This window comes from Oncorhynchus nerka, linkage group LG27, assembly GCF_034236695.1.
Source record: "Oncorhynchus nerka isolate Pitt River linkage group LG27, Oner_Uvic_2.0, whole genome shotgun sequence".
Lineage (NCBI taxonomy): Eukaryota > Metazoa > Chordata > Actinopteri > Salmoniformes > Salmonidae > Oncorhynchus > Oncorhynchus nerka.
Window position 1 is genome coordinate 43,440,341 of NC_088422.1, and position 14,744 is coordinate 43,455,084.

At 42.2% G+C, this 14,744-nt stretch overlaps 1 protein-coding gene across 5 annotated transcripts in view; it reads right to left on the reverse strand.

The window, feature by feature from the left end:
* Window positions 1-14,744, reverse strand: part of aopep (aminopeptidase O (putative)) — a 114,130-nt gene that overhangs the window by 52,818 nt on the left and 46,568 nt on the right. For all 5 annotated transcript variants that reach the window (XM_065011690.1, XM_029638299.2, XM_065011691.1 and 2 more), the window contains exons 8-12: window positions 9,754-9,860; window positions 4,220-4,322; window positions 3,950-4,057; window positions 3,199-3,242; window positions 2,241-2,301 (exon numbers count right to left, since the gene is read on the reverse strand). In XM_065011690.1, coding sequence (XP_064867762.1) covers window positions 2,241-2,301; window positions 3,199-3,242; window positions 3,950-4,057; window positions 4,220-4,322; window positions 9,754-9,860 — 423 coding nt within the window. The remainder of the gene's footprint in view (window positions 1-2,240; window positions 2,302-3,198; window positions 3,243-3,949; window positions 4,058-4,219; window positions 4,323-9,753; window positions 9,861-14,744) is intronic.

Genomic DNA, 14,744 nt, shown 5'->3' on the forward strand with positions numbered 1-14,744 from the left:
AGGATCCCTGTTTCGCGCCCGGGTATGGGCGAGGGGACGGTCTAAAAATTATACTGTTACACTATGACTTGCCACCAGCAGTTGTTTTTCCAAACAGAATCACATTTGGTGGCATTTGATTTGAGTTAGTAGCCAGGTATTTGACTGTCAGCTGGCGCTTACGGAAAACACAATACTAAACATTGGATGAGGCCAGTTCCCTTTCCCGTCACACACTGCTAACAGTTTTCACATCTGATCATAGGGGTAGAGTTGCAAAATGTCCAGAAATCCTTTTCAGAGGATTTAAGGACTTCATGTTTATTTCCTCCTGATTCCAGAAATATTCCAACTGGGATTTCTGGGAAACGTGAATTTTGGAAAAGTTTGCTGCAATTTTTGCAACCCTAAACAGGGGAAATATAAACACAACGCATCGGATAAGACAAGTCCTTCCAATGCTCTGGTGACTGGAGGGCCCTTATTGAAATTTGATTTGAAGTGTCATGACCCACCCTAGATTCATCATCCCCAAACCGCCTGCTTACTCATACTTAACAGCGGTCTAAAATAGAACGCTGTTCAGTTCCCATTCCATTTGGCCTTTCTGGGATGTGTGTGGATGTCATTGTTTATTATTAGGCCTCTAAACAGCTTCCTGACATTTTCTATTTCCAGCCATGTTCAAGTCCAACGCAATATTAACCTTCGGATAATGGATCAAGACAAGGAAGGATAAAAGGGCGGTATCTAAAAGGGTCTGACTGGATCCAAGTGCCGCCGCTGTTACGGACACATCAAACCGTCACTCATTCCCGAGGTAGCGGATGACGACATCATCCCAGTGAATATTCCAGGAGGTGAAGGTTGCTAGACAGCGGAACACCGCAAAGGTAATTAAGATCAGTGACCATAGGGATTACAGGAGGAGTAGTCGCTGATTGATTGTGAGGTAGTCGTGGGAGTAGGAGGGCTGTGACTAGCAGGCAGCTGAGATGTTTCAAGATTTAAATGGTGTCTGTGCACTAGGACCTCCTCACGAAGAGAGAAACATAGCACCATTCATATCCACCAGTGTTATTGCAAGAGAAATGAGTCGTGTGACTATGCTGATAGAGCAACATACTTTATATGAACACCAGAAGTAGAAAGAGAGTGAGAGGGAGAGCGAGAAAGAGGGAGAGATAAAAAGAGGGAGAGAAAGAGAGAGACAGAGAGAGCCCCAGGACAGCAACACAATTAGACCCAACCAAATCATGAGGGAAAAAAATATCATTACTTTACACATTGGAAAGAATTAACAAAAAAACAGAGCAAACTAGAATGCTATTTGGCCCTAAACAGAGAGTACACAGCTGCAGAATACCTGACCACGGTGACTGACCCAAAATGAAGGAAAGCTTTGACTATGTACACTCAGTGAGCATAGCCTTGCTATTGAGAAACCTGGCTCTCAAGAGTAGACAGGTTATGTGCACACTGCCCACAAAATGAGGTGGAAACAGAGTTGCACTTCCTAACCTCCCGCCAAATGTATGACCATATTAGAGACACATATTTCCCTCAGATTACACAAATCCACAAAGAATTAAAAAACAAACCCAATTTTGATAAACTCTCATATCTACTGGGTGAAATACCAGTGTGCCATTACTGCAGCAATATTTGTGACCTGTAACCACAAGAAAAGAGCAACCAGTGAAGAACAAAACCATTGTAAATACAACCCGTATTTATTTTCCCTGTTGTACTATTTGCACATCGTTACAACACTTTATATAGACATAATACGACGTAATATAATCTTTGAACTTCTGTGAGTGTAATGTTTACTGTTCATTTTTGTTGTTTATTTAACTTTTGTTTATTATCTATTCCACTTGCTTTGGCAATGTTAACATATGTTTCCCATGCCACTCAAGCCCTTGAATTGAGAGAGTGATAGAGCGGGGGTGTGTGTGTGTGTGTGTGCGCGCACGTGTGTGTGCACGTGTGTGTGTGCTCTCAATTTCAAACCTTGTGCATCACATTTTCAGTAATTTTGTATTGGTATTGCACACGACCACAATGTTTTTATTGTAATGAAAAATACATAGTTGTTAAGCTTGAACTGGTGTCTGACTGGTGTTTCTGTCTGCCAACTCTCTGTCTTGTAATAACACAAACGGGGAACAGCTCCACAGTCCAACCTCCACATCAATATAGTAGGCCCTTTCTGGCCAGTATAACTGCATACAGTACGTTCCAACCACGCAGCTTACCTTAGGAACTCCTGGTCGATCCAGCCAGTCTGCATAAATAGCTTCGAGGGTTAGGCCTTGTCTGGAACACAATGGCAGAACATAATTATTATTGTTAATGTAACCACTGTGATTACCTAAGACACGATGATAGAACATCATCCTGGGAAAATAGTTACCGTAATGTCGAAAATGTTTCGGGCAACACCTTCAAATACAGATGTCGGATCTTAATTTGACCCCTACAAAAAAACGCCCATTAATTACAATCCACATAATAATTCAAATGTCCTATTGCTGCAGGATTAGTTTCCTGCTGTGGACAACTGGCTCAAATTAAGATCCCACATCTGTAGTAGAAAGGGGAAATTCAGGCACAAACCCAACTGCCCACATTCACACTCACACACACACACACACACACACACACACACACACACACACACACACACACACACACACACACGTATGCATGCATGTGCACACACGCACACACAAGTTTCCTAAGCCTGTCTCCAGTCTCTTTCAGTCCGTGGTGTTTACAGTCAGACGCAGCAGACACAAATATTGACGGACCCTAACTCTCCCTCCAACTCTCACTTTAATTTAATCAATCTGCTCTGGACACAGGCTACAGCACAGGCAGGGAGAAGACACCGCTCTGAGAGGAGGGAGGGATAAGGGAGGAGGCTAGAGGAGGGAGGAGGGAGAAGGGAGGAGGGGGGGAGGGAGTGGAGAAGACAGAAAGAGAGTGAGATAAAGGGAGGGACAGATCATTTGTAGTGAGGGAGAGGCAACGCGAGAAAGACTGACTAGAGAGGAGAGAGACGATAAATGAAGGAGGAGAGAAAGCGAGGGAGTGAGATGAGTAGAGAGGAAAGAGATAGCAGAGAGTGAGAAAGCGGTCGTCTTTTCAGAGTAAACATTAATGGATCTGGGTTTACAATTGTCAGTTTATGAATGACTAATATCCACTTACCGCTCCATGTCAGGAAAGGTCTCCAGCAGCATTTGCAAGAAATCCTGAACCAAAACATCAATGATTAATTGCATGTAGTTCAGTGCATGTATTTAACAGTGTGTATGTATGTATGTATGTATGTATGTATGTATGTATGTATGTATGTATGTATGTATGTATGTATGTATGTATGTATGTATAGTATGTCTGTGTGTGTGTTTGTGTGTGTATAATGATTAGTTCTCTTAGAATAACTCTGTGCCTGTGAACCTAGGTCACTGCTTTGTGTCTGAACGTGTTTATGAAACATTCATTAATGAATGGGGCCCCGGGGCCTCTACTGCAGGCACCAAGGGCCAGGTGTGGTGGCTTACATACACACACACACACACGAATACAAACACACACACACACGTGCACACACACGTGCACAAACACACACACAAAAGAACACGCACATGACCAGGTGTGAGCGCTCACAGCCATAAGGTCCTGGCAGGACCAACAACTCTTGACAGGTAAGGCACTCGGATCAACATTTACATAGAGAGAGAGTGTTTCAAACGCTGACTGCTTTATCCCTTTCAATACCACCTCAACCAACACCTTAATGGTTTCGGTGCAGCAGAATGCATGTCTGCATTAACGAGTAACCACTGACAACTTGTGTGAGAGAGTTGACTCCAAGATTTAGGTTAACAGCCTTTCTCTTAGTGGTAGATCAGTTTTCCATGTGAAATGGACTTTGTAATAACACAGTAGCACCTACCTGAGAGAGAATCAGTTGTCCATGGTATTTCTTTATAAAGAGTCTGAAGAAGTGGAGGAAGTATTCAAGTCCTACTTTACTGGCCAGGAACCTGAGGAGGAAGTAGCCCTGGAAGAGAAAAAACACACACAAACCGTATCCATCAGAGCAGGAGGGAACATCAAATACCAAACAAATACAAAACCTAAAGAGATGGGAGACAGACACCTCCAGTATTTGATAAGCTACTGTCACACTGGTCCTACTGCATGTTGTGTTCTTTCTCCGTACCTTGAGGTAGTGGACTTGCATGAAGGTTTTCTCAGGGTTGAGGGCATGTTTGACCAGGGACGACCCAGACTCACTGACCTGGCCTGTACTCTCCATGTTGGGCCTGCACACAGACAGTCAGACAGGACAGACAGCCAGCCAGACAGGACAGTCAGACAGACAGGACAGTCAGTCATACAGGACAGACAGTCAGACAGGAGAGTCAGTCAGACATGACAGTCAGACAGGACAGTCAGACAGAACAGTCAGACAGGACAGTCAGAACAGTCAGACATGACAGACAGTCAGACAGGACAGTCAGACAGAAGAGTTAGACAGGACAGACAGCCAGACAGGACAGTCAGTGTTACACTACTTGCCCTGCTCCTATTTCTTTCAACAGAAATGACTATGGTATGACCTTTTTGAAATGTAAAGTGGGCTCCTTTTCCAATAGATGAGGAAGTTAAAAGGAATAATCCACCCGTGTAACCTCTCTCATTGGTCCTGTACATTAAACAGGCTGCCATTGTCCTAAAGGCAGGCCACAAATCACATCCAGATTTATAATGGCATTCTATAGTGTTTATACGACCTCACCACGCTACGCTTTGACTTTACTGCCCATGACTCACTGAGCTCTGCCTTCATGAGAACACACACACGCTCGCATGCACATGCACGCACACAGAAGACACACACACACAAAACAATGAAACACACACACCTCACATGAAAAAATACTTCCGTTTTCTATAGAATACTACAGTACTTACTATAGAATTCTATAGCAGACTGTAGTATACTGTAGAATACAATACTACACACTGTAGTATCCCTTGATCATGTGTAGTCCTTACTGTAGAATACTATAATAAATCCTATACTACAGTCTGCAAAAACACTTCAGTGCTCATCAATGTACACAAAAGCACTGTTTTTTAAAACTATAGTAATGCTAAAGTATTTCATTTGCATATCCTGCCCCTTTCCCTCCCCCATATACAAATATGTGCCACCCCTAAGTGAGAAACATACATGCCAAGTATAGACCATTACATTTGATTCCCTACAGGTTATAGAAGGAGCAGAATCTGTGAACTATCCAGTCAGATCCCAGTTCTATACCTCTTACATGTTATAGATGTAGGCTTCCTCAAGGAGAAAGCCAGCACTTCCAGGGTCAAAGATAATAAAACAAAAACACTATAGTAAATACTACAGTATTGTCTGCAAAAACACAACAGTAAATACTATAGTATAACACTGTCCACATAAACACTACATTATTTATACAATAGTAAACTGTAAATACTACAGCATACTAAAGTCCGCAAAAACACTACAGTTTAACTATAGTAATACTACAGTATTAACACTATAATAAACTATAGTATTTTTTCATGTGGGAATTCACAAAAGCAATACAACCAACAAAGTGATTCCCGTGCTCTGTCTGACTCAGGATGTGATGATAGTTCCAGTTCAAATGTATTGATGGTTTAGAGAAGATTAACTCGGGCTGCCAATACGGAACCCTTGAAGGATCAGTCTGCTCCCGTCGATACACAGGCAGGGTAGGCGGCCTGGCTAGCTGATCAATACACTCCTCATCACTGGCCCATTCTCTCAGCACCCTCCGACTGAGGGAGCACGAGGCGCGGCTACAGACAGGGTGAAAGGCGCACACTCACTCACTCACTCACACACATTCCTCATGACAACACACTGTAGATCTCTGCACATTGCAAAGAGGTGAAACACACACACACACACACACACACACAGCGCTCGTCATGACAACACTGGGTATCTGTGTAATTGATCTACTGAGGTTGTTTTTCTCCTCTCAGCCATCTGGCCGATTGTTTGTGATTGTTTCCGGTTACACAGGCCTGGTCAGCTACCCAATGTACCCTTCTTCCACCAGCAGCTAATGGAGTATAAACTGCATTAGGGTGAGCGTGATGGGAGGGGATGAGATTGGAGGAGAGGAAATGACAGTAGTGTTTGGCCCGCTCAGAGTGGACCACAGAGGAAAATCATCAGCTTCCTGGAATTCACCGGAAACCTCTTCTTAGTACACTCTGTATGTATGTGTGTGTGTGCGCGCGTGTGTGTCACTTGAACCTCCTGAGTTCTGTCCTCTCTTGACGTTTCCCTGTGGAGATGGCAGAAGCTGAAGAAATCGATTTCAGATCCAGTACATGACTAGGATCTGCTCAGGACACAGTTAACCGCGAATTGAATAACATCAACGTTACAGTAATTATATTAATCACATTGAACAAAATGACATCGTTATATGTGATTGCACTACCTGGAAGAATCTTTTTGTGAAAGATAACCAAAACTAGCAAAGGTTGGTTTAACTATGAGAGATTTCTCATAGCCAGACATGGTTGACATAACTGACGACTCTAAGTTACTACAGACTCCTCCCCCGTTGGCAGGTAACACAAAGTCAAGATTGGTTAGAACAAGTCATAACACCCTATAGGTTGTTCAGATTGTGTGTGCATATGCTGAAATCAGTCGGTTTTATGTGATGCCGGGCGCTCCAGTCCGCCACACTAGTTGCCGATCAACTGGTGGAGTTGAGTTTAGTCTGGCTAATGTGCATACTACTGTAGCAGTGAAATGACTGTATACTGATTGTCAACTGGTGGGTCGCGGGCCAAATTTGGCTCGCGGGAGGTTTTGAATGGGTCCCGATTGTAAAACAAAACATTTTTTATTTATTACGTTTATTTATCACCCACTTTTTCTCCCCAATGTCGATCTTGTCTCATCGCTGCAAGGGCTCGGGGGGCGAAGGTCGAGTCACGCGTCCTCCGAAACATGACCCGGGTCTGTAGTGACGCCTCTAGCACTGAGATGCAGTGCCTTAGACCGATGCGCCACTCGGGAGGCCCTTTTATTGATTTTTTAATGAAAAATACTCCAATCTGAACTTAAACGACTAAAACCAGGTAGAAAGTGTGTAGAATATATTTTGTAATAATTTAACCTCTGACCTATCACAGTATTTTCAATATAGAGTTATTAGCAGCGCTATTTAGCGGATTTTGTTGATTTTAGTGTGCTTAACATTCTTCATCAAGAAAATGGGCGATATTGAATTATTTACCATGAAAAAGGTGCGACTGTTGTTCCCTGATCATATAATTGGTACATTTACTATCAATATAGGATTAAAAACCGTTTTCCAGATTGCATTTTGGCCCCGAAAAAATTGTGATGCGAATACTGAGAACCTGGTTCAATTTGGGTCCCGAGGCAAAACCAGTTTGTTCACCAACGTTCTAGCCAGAGCTCTCTTCTATCTCTCATGTCTTCTGATGTGTTGATTTCTCTGTGAATACTGATGTGATGTAAAGCTGCTCGTGATCCCCTTTCTCTCTGTCTTTCTGTCCACAGGTGATAAGACTGAACCCCTTTTAGACCGGAGCATATCTACCCAGAGCAGTGTGTGTGTGTGTGTGTGTGTGAGCGATATAAAACCACTGAGAGCGAGAGACATATAACAATATCACTATCACTATTATTGCGTAATTACAAACAGTCTAGTATATTTCTGTCTTTGACCATTGTCGCTAGATGTTTACTGTGACAATGTAAGTGTTTACTTTCCATGTCAACTAAGTATACTGAATTTAATTTAATTACATTAAAGAGAGGGTGAGAGCGAGAGCGAGAGAGAGCGAGAGAGAGAGAGAGAGAGAGAGAGAAAGCGTACTGTACGTGTGTGTGTGTGTTAGAAACAGCAACAGATGTGCGTGGAGAGAGAAAGTGTGGACACAGATTCATCATAGACCTGTTAGACAAAGGATTCCCACCCATTACAATGCCTTGGATGGATGGGTGGGAGGGTGAATCTGTGTTTAGTGTGTGTGTGTGTGTGTGTGTGTGTGTGTGTGCCTTTGTGGGTGTGTGCGTATCAGAGGAAATCAGAGGCTATTACCAGAGTAGACAGCACTTTATGTCACACACACAGGTTTATAGCTCCTTAGGGTATATCGTTACGTCTACAGATTACACAGGTTTCACTGTGGAAACCGGATAAGGTATAAAAACACTAGCAACCACACCGATAAATCAGTAGGAATAATCACCTCTCAGCCTCAAGTCTCTAAATATAACTATTCTGAACGGTACAGATAAACTATGGGGCCCGCCAGTGTTTAAACACCAGTATTTGTGTATGTATGTGTGTGTGTGTGTGTGTGTGTGTGTGCATGCCGTGTGTGTGAGCATGCCATGTAAGTGAATGAACGTGTAAGTGAATGCGTGCTTGCATGCAAAACTGTGTATGTGTTCAAATGTGGGTTTGAGCAGTGACCGAGTGAACTTGAGCAACAAAACCAGCCTTCAGATGAGTCATCTGCTGCTTTGGACAGGGAGTACTGTTTTTGGGTTGTTCCATCTCATCACGCCTTCTAGAATGTTCGGAGCACTGACAACAAAACTATGTGTTATTTATATTATATTCCACCACAATTAATGTCTGGCAAAAAAGCCACATCAGCTTTGTACAGGGAGGAAGTCTAGGGAGTCTGTCACTGGCCTGTAGCCAACACCGCAACAGCCTGACTGACTAGGATCTTCTGACTTTGTGCCCAATGTTATTCCACACATTTACACTGGTAATTTGACTATAAGAACTCGTAGAGACATGGCTCGCTAAGTCTATGAAACAGCCATCGCTAGGCTAGGGTTGTCAAGGGTTAATCGAAGGGGATTACTCTGCATTTTGGCCAACTTGGACTGTGTTGCAAATGAGATCTTGTTTGTGGGTTCTTTTTGTTTCTTCACACGCTTTGAGATTTCTACAGGGCGTTTGGGATTCGTTGCTAGTAGCTTTCCAGACATTGCACTCGACAAACGAGTTACCGTGGTCAGAACTAGGGTGCTTTCACAAAACACCTAAGCAATCAGAATGTATGGCTGGTGTGAATTCTGTCGGCAGGATTCCTGAGTTTTTTTATTTTATTCATTTATTTATTTGTGGCAGTAGGTTGCCTAGTGGTTAGAGCATTGGGCCAGTAACCGAAAGGTTGGTGGATCAAATCCCAGAGGTGACAAGGTCAGAATCAGTCATTCTGCCCCAGAACAAGGCGGTTAACTCACTGTTCCCCGGTAGGCCATCATTGTAAATAAGAATTTGTTCTTAACAGACTTTCCTAGTTAAATAAAAGGTTAAATGAAGAAATAATGTATCTTGTCCTGACAGGTGCCAATAAACCTTGCACCAATCACGCCCTCCCCCCTCCGGCACACCCTATGCATGACCACACCTGCTCCACCTGAATCTCAGGAATGCACTGTGATGTTATCTCCACCTCGACACATACAGCTCTACCCACAAGTTATCATCAATGTTCAAAGAGTATATTGGATGATAACCATTGCCACAGACTCTACAGCTACAAACAAATGGATTCGCATTTACAATTGTGCTGAGAGGCAAACGGTAAGGCACGGATAACAGACCAACAACCAACGAATAGTCAGTCAGATAGACTGACAGGCCAGTTAACCAATGAGAAATGGACCTGAGGATCTGCAGCTGCTCCTCGGAGTTCTGTAGTTCGTCTGAGAGTCTCCTCCACCTCAGCAGAGCCTTGAGTTGAGACTGTTCCTCTGTCTCTTTGCTGGACAACTACACAGAGAGAAAGATGTAAGGGAGGAGGAGGGACAGAGAGACCAGAGCGAGACAAAGAGAAAGAGAGAACGACAGAGAGGGTGATTATAAAAAAAGGATACATGTGGAGTAATACCAGTAGTAAGCCAAAGGGAATCCTATTCACTATAGTCCATTATTACCCTATGGGACCTGGTCAAAAGTAGCACTTTATAGGGAATAGGGTGCTACTTGGGATGCAGCCCATGTCAGGGTTTAACTGTTGTCAGGGTTTAACTGTGTGCACTGAGCCAAACTCATGTCATAAAAGTGACATGATTAAAGAGCATAGACAAAAGGAGAACATTTCTGGGTAATTCTAGATGCAGAGGGGAAGACTGTGGGAGGATTGTCACTATACAGGCTTGAAAAACAACTTCACCCTCCTTTTCTCCTTCTTCCCACTGTCTTTATGATGGGATGAAGAGTTTTACTTTATGTTGGAACCAAACGTTCCATGACAGTAAGTCTAATTTGCACTGGATACAGTTTTTGTTTCAACGTGGCGCTTGTCACAATTTGAAATGTCAAGCTGAGTTTAGTCACTTTACCAAACTACTCTGTATATAGTATATGGCTCTGGATGATACAAATCACGAGAAGAACAACGTTCGGTAATTGTATATGGCGAGGAAAAAAAGAGTGTGTACTTGGAAACAATCCACTTTAGGGCTGTTCCGGACGAAATAAAATCTTGGTCGACTGAGAGTCATCTGTATGCATCTATATGCACGGACATTGTCTGATGCTTTAAGCTCTCTGTTTGAGGAAATAATTAAGACATACAAATGACCGGGCCAGGCTCAGACTTGCTGCGCTGTGTAAAAATAAATTGACAGTGAGCAACTGTGAGACTGGCACCCATTGTCTCTCTCTCTCCTTCCTGCTGCAGCGACCACCACAGATCATCAACAGTGTTTATCGCACTGTCTGTGTTGCTGAAGCTGCAACATAATTACTGACATTTCTGACCTAAACGTTTTGTTACCGAAATCCCTCATTTGTTTAGGATAAACATTCCCAATAAATTTGTTTATAACGAACTCTGAACACTGTAACACGTGACAGCAAAATAGATGCAGATGTCGTGACAAATATACTCAAAACGGGGGAATGTTTACTGGTTGCTCAGGAGGCAAAGGGGAAGTCAGATGTGTAGAAGACATTTGACTAATTGTGGAAAATATTGGAGATCAAGAAACAGAAGGTGCTGTGTGCATATTATGTGTGCATATTATGTGTGCCAAACAGGTGCTGTTAGAGTATAATATCATTTTTCTGACCATTTGGAACAATGTAGACAATACAAAATAAATGAAAAGCGTACCAGAGAATCTGTTGTAAAGCCTTTATTACAGAAAAATACTAAAAACAGTCACATGCATTCAAAAATGCAATTGTCAAAATGGAATGCTTTATTTATTGTTTACGCTAATTATTCATGGGTCGCTTTGTTATTTTATTTTTACAACAAATGCTTGATTGTATTTCAAATCATGAATGACTCTATGCTGTGTGATGACATGAACAAATTAATGATTGATTGATACAGTAGCCTACAGTTGAAGTCGGAAGTTTACATACACTTAGGTTGGAGTCATTAATTAGGGCTAGGCCCCTTTTATCTCAATTTCCGCCTGAATGACGTGCCCAAAGTAAACTGCCTGATGCTCAGGCCCTGAAGCCAGGATATGCATATAATTGGTACCATTGGAAAGAAGTACATTTGAAGTTTGTAGAAATGTTAATATAATGTAGGAGAATATAACACAATAGATATGGTAGGAGAAAATACAAAGAAAAAACAACCAGAATATTTTTTGAGAGAGACCATCCTCTTACAATGGTAAGTATAAGGGCATACTGAAAATTAGCTCCCTCGATGCTATTCCTATGGCTTCTACAGGTGTCAGCAGTCTATGTTCAAGGTTTCAGGCTTGTAACTTCCAAAACGAATAAGAAATATCCGTTTTAGCATGGGGACACAGTCTTGGAAATTCGTGTCTTGGAAAATCGGTTTCCTATTGAACATACTTCTTTCAGTAAGAAATATTATAGTTTGATTACATTTTAGGGTATCCGAGGAGTAATTAGAAATGTATTTTGACTCGTTAGAGGTAGATTGTCGGATTCCTTTCTCTGCATGTTGAAAGAGTGGATTACTCAAATTGATGGCGCCAACTAAACTGGGCGCCATCAACTTTTTGGGATATAAAGAAGAATTGTATCTAACAAAACGACACTACATGTTATAGCTGGGATCCGTTGGATGACAAATCAGAGGAACATTTTCAAAATGTAAGTGAATATTTAATCGCTATTAAGTGAATTTATGAAACCTGTGACGGTGGAAAAATATTTTGATGTGGGGCCCCGTCCTCAAACAATCGCATAGCATGTTTTCACTGTAATAGCTACTGTAAATCAGCCAGTGCAGTTAGATTAACAAGAACTTAGTCTTTCAACCGATATAAGACACCTATATGTACCTAAATGTTTAATATCCATATTTTTTATGATTATTTATTTGAATTGCGCACCCTCCAGGTTCACCGGACATTGCCACGCTAGCGGGACTCTTGTTTTTTTATTTTTCTTCTTATTTAAAAAAAAATTCTCCCCAATTTCGTGGTATCCAATTAGTAATCCAGTTAGTAGCTACTACCTTGTCTCATCGCTACAACTCCCGTACGGGCCAGGGAGAGACGAAGGTTGAAAGTTATGCGTCCTCCGATTCACAACCCAACCAAGCCGCACTGCTTCTTTAACACAGCGCCATCCAACCCGGATGCCAGCCGCACCAATGTGTCATAGGAAACACTGTGCACCTGGCAACCTTGGCTAGCGTGCACTGTGCCCGGCCCGCCACGGGAGTCGCTGGTGCGCGATGAGACAAGGATATCCCTACCGGCCAATCCCTCCCTAACCCGGACGACGCTATGCCAATTGTGCGTTGCCCCACGGACCTCCTGGTCGCGGCCGGTTACGACAGAGACTGGGGGCGAACCCAGAGTCTCTGGTGGCGCCCTTAACCACTGCGCCACCCGGGAGGCCGGGACTCTCGTTTTTCAACCACTCCACAAATGTCTTGTTAACAAACTATAGTTTTGGCAAGTCGGTTAGGGCATCTACTTTGTGCATGACAAGTCATTTTTCTAACTATTGTTTACAGACAGATTATTTCACTTATAATTCACTGTATCAAAATTCCAATTCAGAAGTTTACATACACTAAGTTGACTTGGAAAATTCCAGAAAATTATGTCATGGCTTTAGAAGCTTCTGGCTAATTGACATCATTTGAGTCAATTGGAGGTGTACCTGTGGATGTATTTCAAGGCCTACCTTCAAACTCAGTACCTCTTTGCTTGACATCATGGGAAAATCTAAAGAAATCAAGATGTCAGAAAAATAATTGTAGACCTCCACAAGTCTGGTTCATCCTTGGGAGCAATTTCCAAATGCCTGAAGGTACCACGCTCATCTGTACAAACAATAGTACACAAGTATAAACACCATGGGATGGAGTTAACAGGTACAAAAGTTTCTATATCCACAGTAAAACGAGTCCTATATCGACATAACCTGAAAGGCAGCTCAGCAAGGAAGAAACCACTGCTCCAAAACCGCCATAAAAAAGCCAGACTACAGTTTGCAACTGCACATGGTGACAAAGATCGCACTTTTTGGAGAAATGTCTTCTTGTTTGATGAAACAAAAATAGATCTGTTTGGCCATAATGACCATTGTTTTGCTTGGAGGAAAATGGGGGATGCTTGCAAGTCGAAGAACATCATCCCAACCGTGAAGCACGGGGCGGCAGCATCATGTTGTCGGGGTGCTTTGCTGCAGGAGGGACTGGTGCTCTTCACAAAATAGATGGCATCATGAGGGGGGTAAGTTATGCAGATATATTGAAGCAAATCTCAAGACATCAGTCAGGATGTTAAAGTTTGGTCGCAAATGGGTCTTCCAAACAATGACCCCAAGCATACTTCCAAAGTTGTGGCAAAATGGTTTCAGGACAACAAAGTCAAGGAGTGGCCATCACAAAACCCTGACCTCAATCCTATAGAAAATTTGTGGGCAGAACTGAAAAGGCGTGTGCGAGCAAGGAGGCGTACAAACCTGACTCAGTTACTCTGTCAGGAGGAATGGGCCAATATTCACCCAACTTATTGTGGGAAGCTTGTGGAAGGCTACCCGAAACGTTTGACCCAAGTTAAACAATTTAAAGGCAATGCTACCAAATACTAATTGAGTGCATGTAAACTTCTGACCCACTGGGAATGTGATGAAAGAAATAAAAGCTGAAATCAATTATTCTCTCTACTATTATTCTGACGTTTCACATTCTTAAAATAAAGTGGTGATCCTAACTGACCTAAGACGGGAATTTTTACTCTGATTAAATGTCAGGAATTGTGAAAAACTGAGTTTAAATGTATTTGGCTAAGGTGTATGTAAACTTCCGACTTCAACTGTGTATAAGTATTGCAATATAGGCCTAATTAAGTGATGGTATTAAGACCAAACAGGATGTGCTCTTAGGCCTTACAGCTCGATGGTGGTTATACAAGGCTGCTATACTAAGCCTACTAAGGATAACGACGTTACTTATTATTATAATGACAATCATAATACAAATAGCAATAATAACAATAAGAAGGAGATTATTATGATAAATATTATTTTTGAGACAATTTGGAACATTTTATTACAGCATAGCAAAGATTATCCAACGTGTGATGTTGCGTGAGGCTATTAAACAAACACTCAAACAGGCAACAGAAGCAGGATCTGTCTTATTTCTGAGCGATATATATGGATGATTTATAAAGCCAGGCACATTTAACAGTCAGG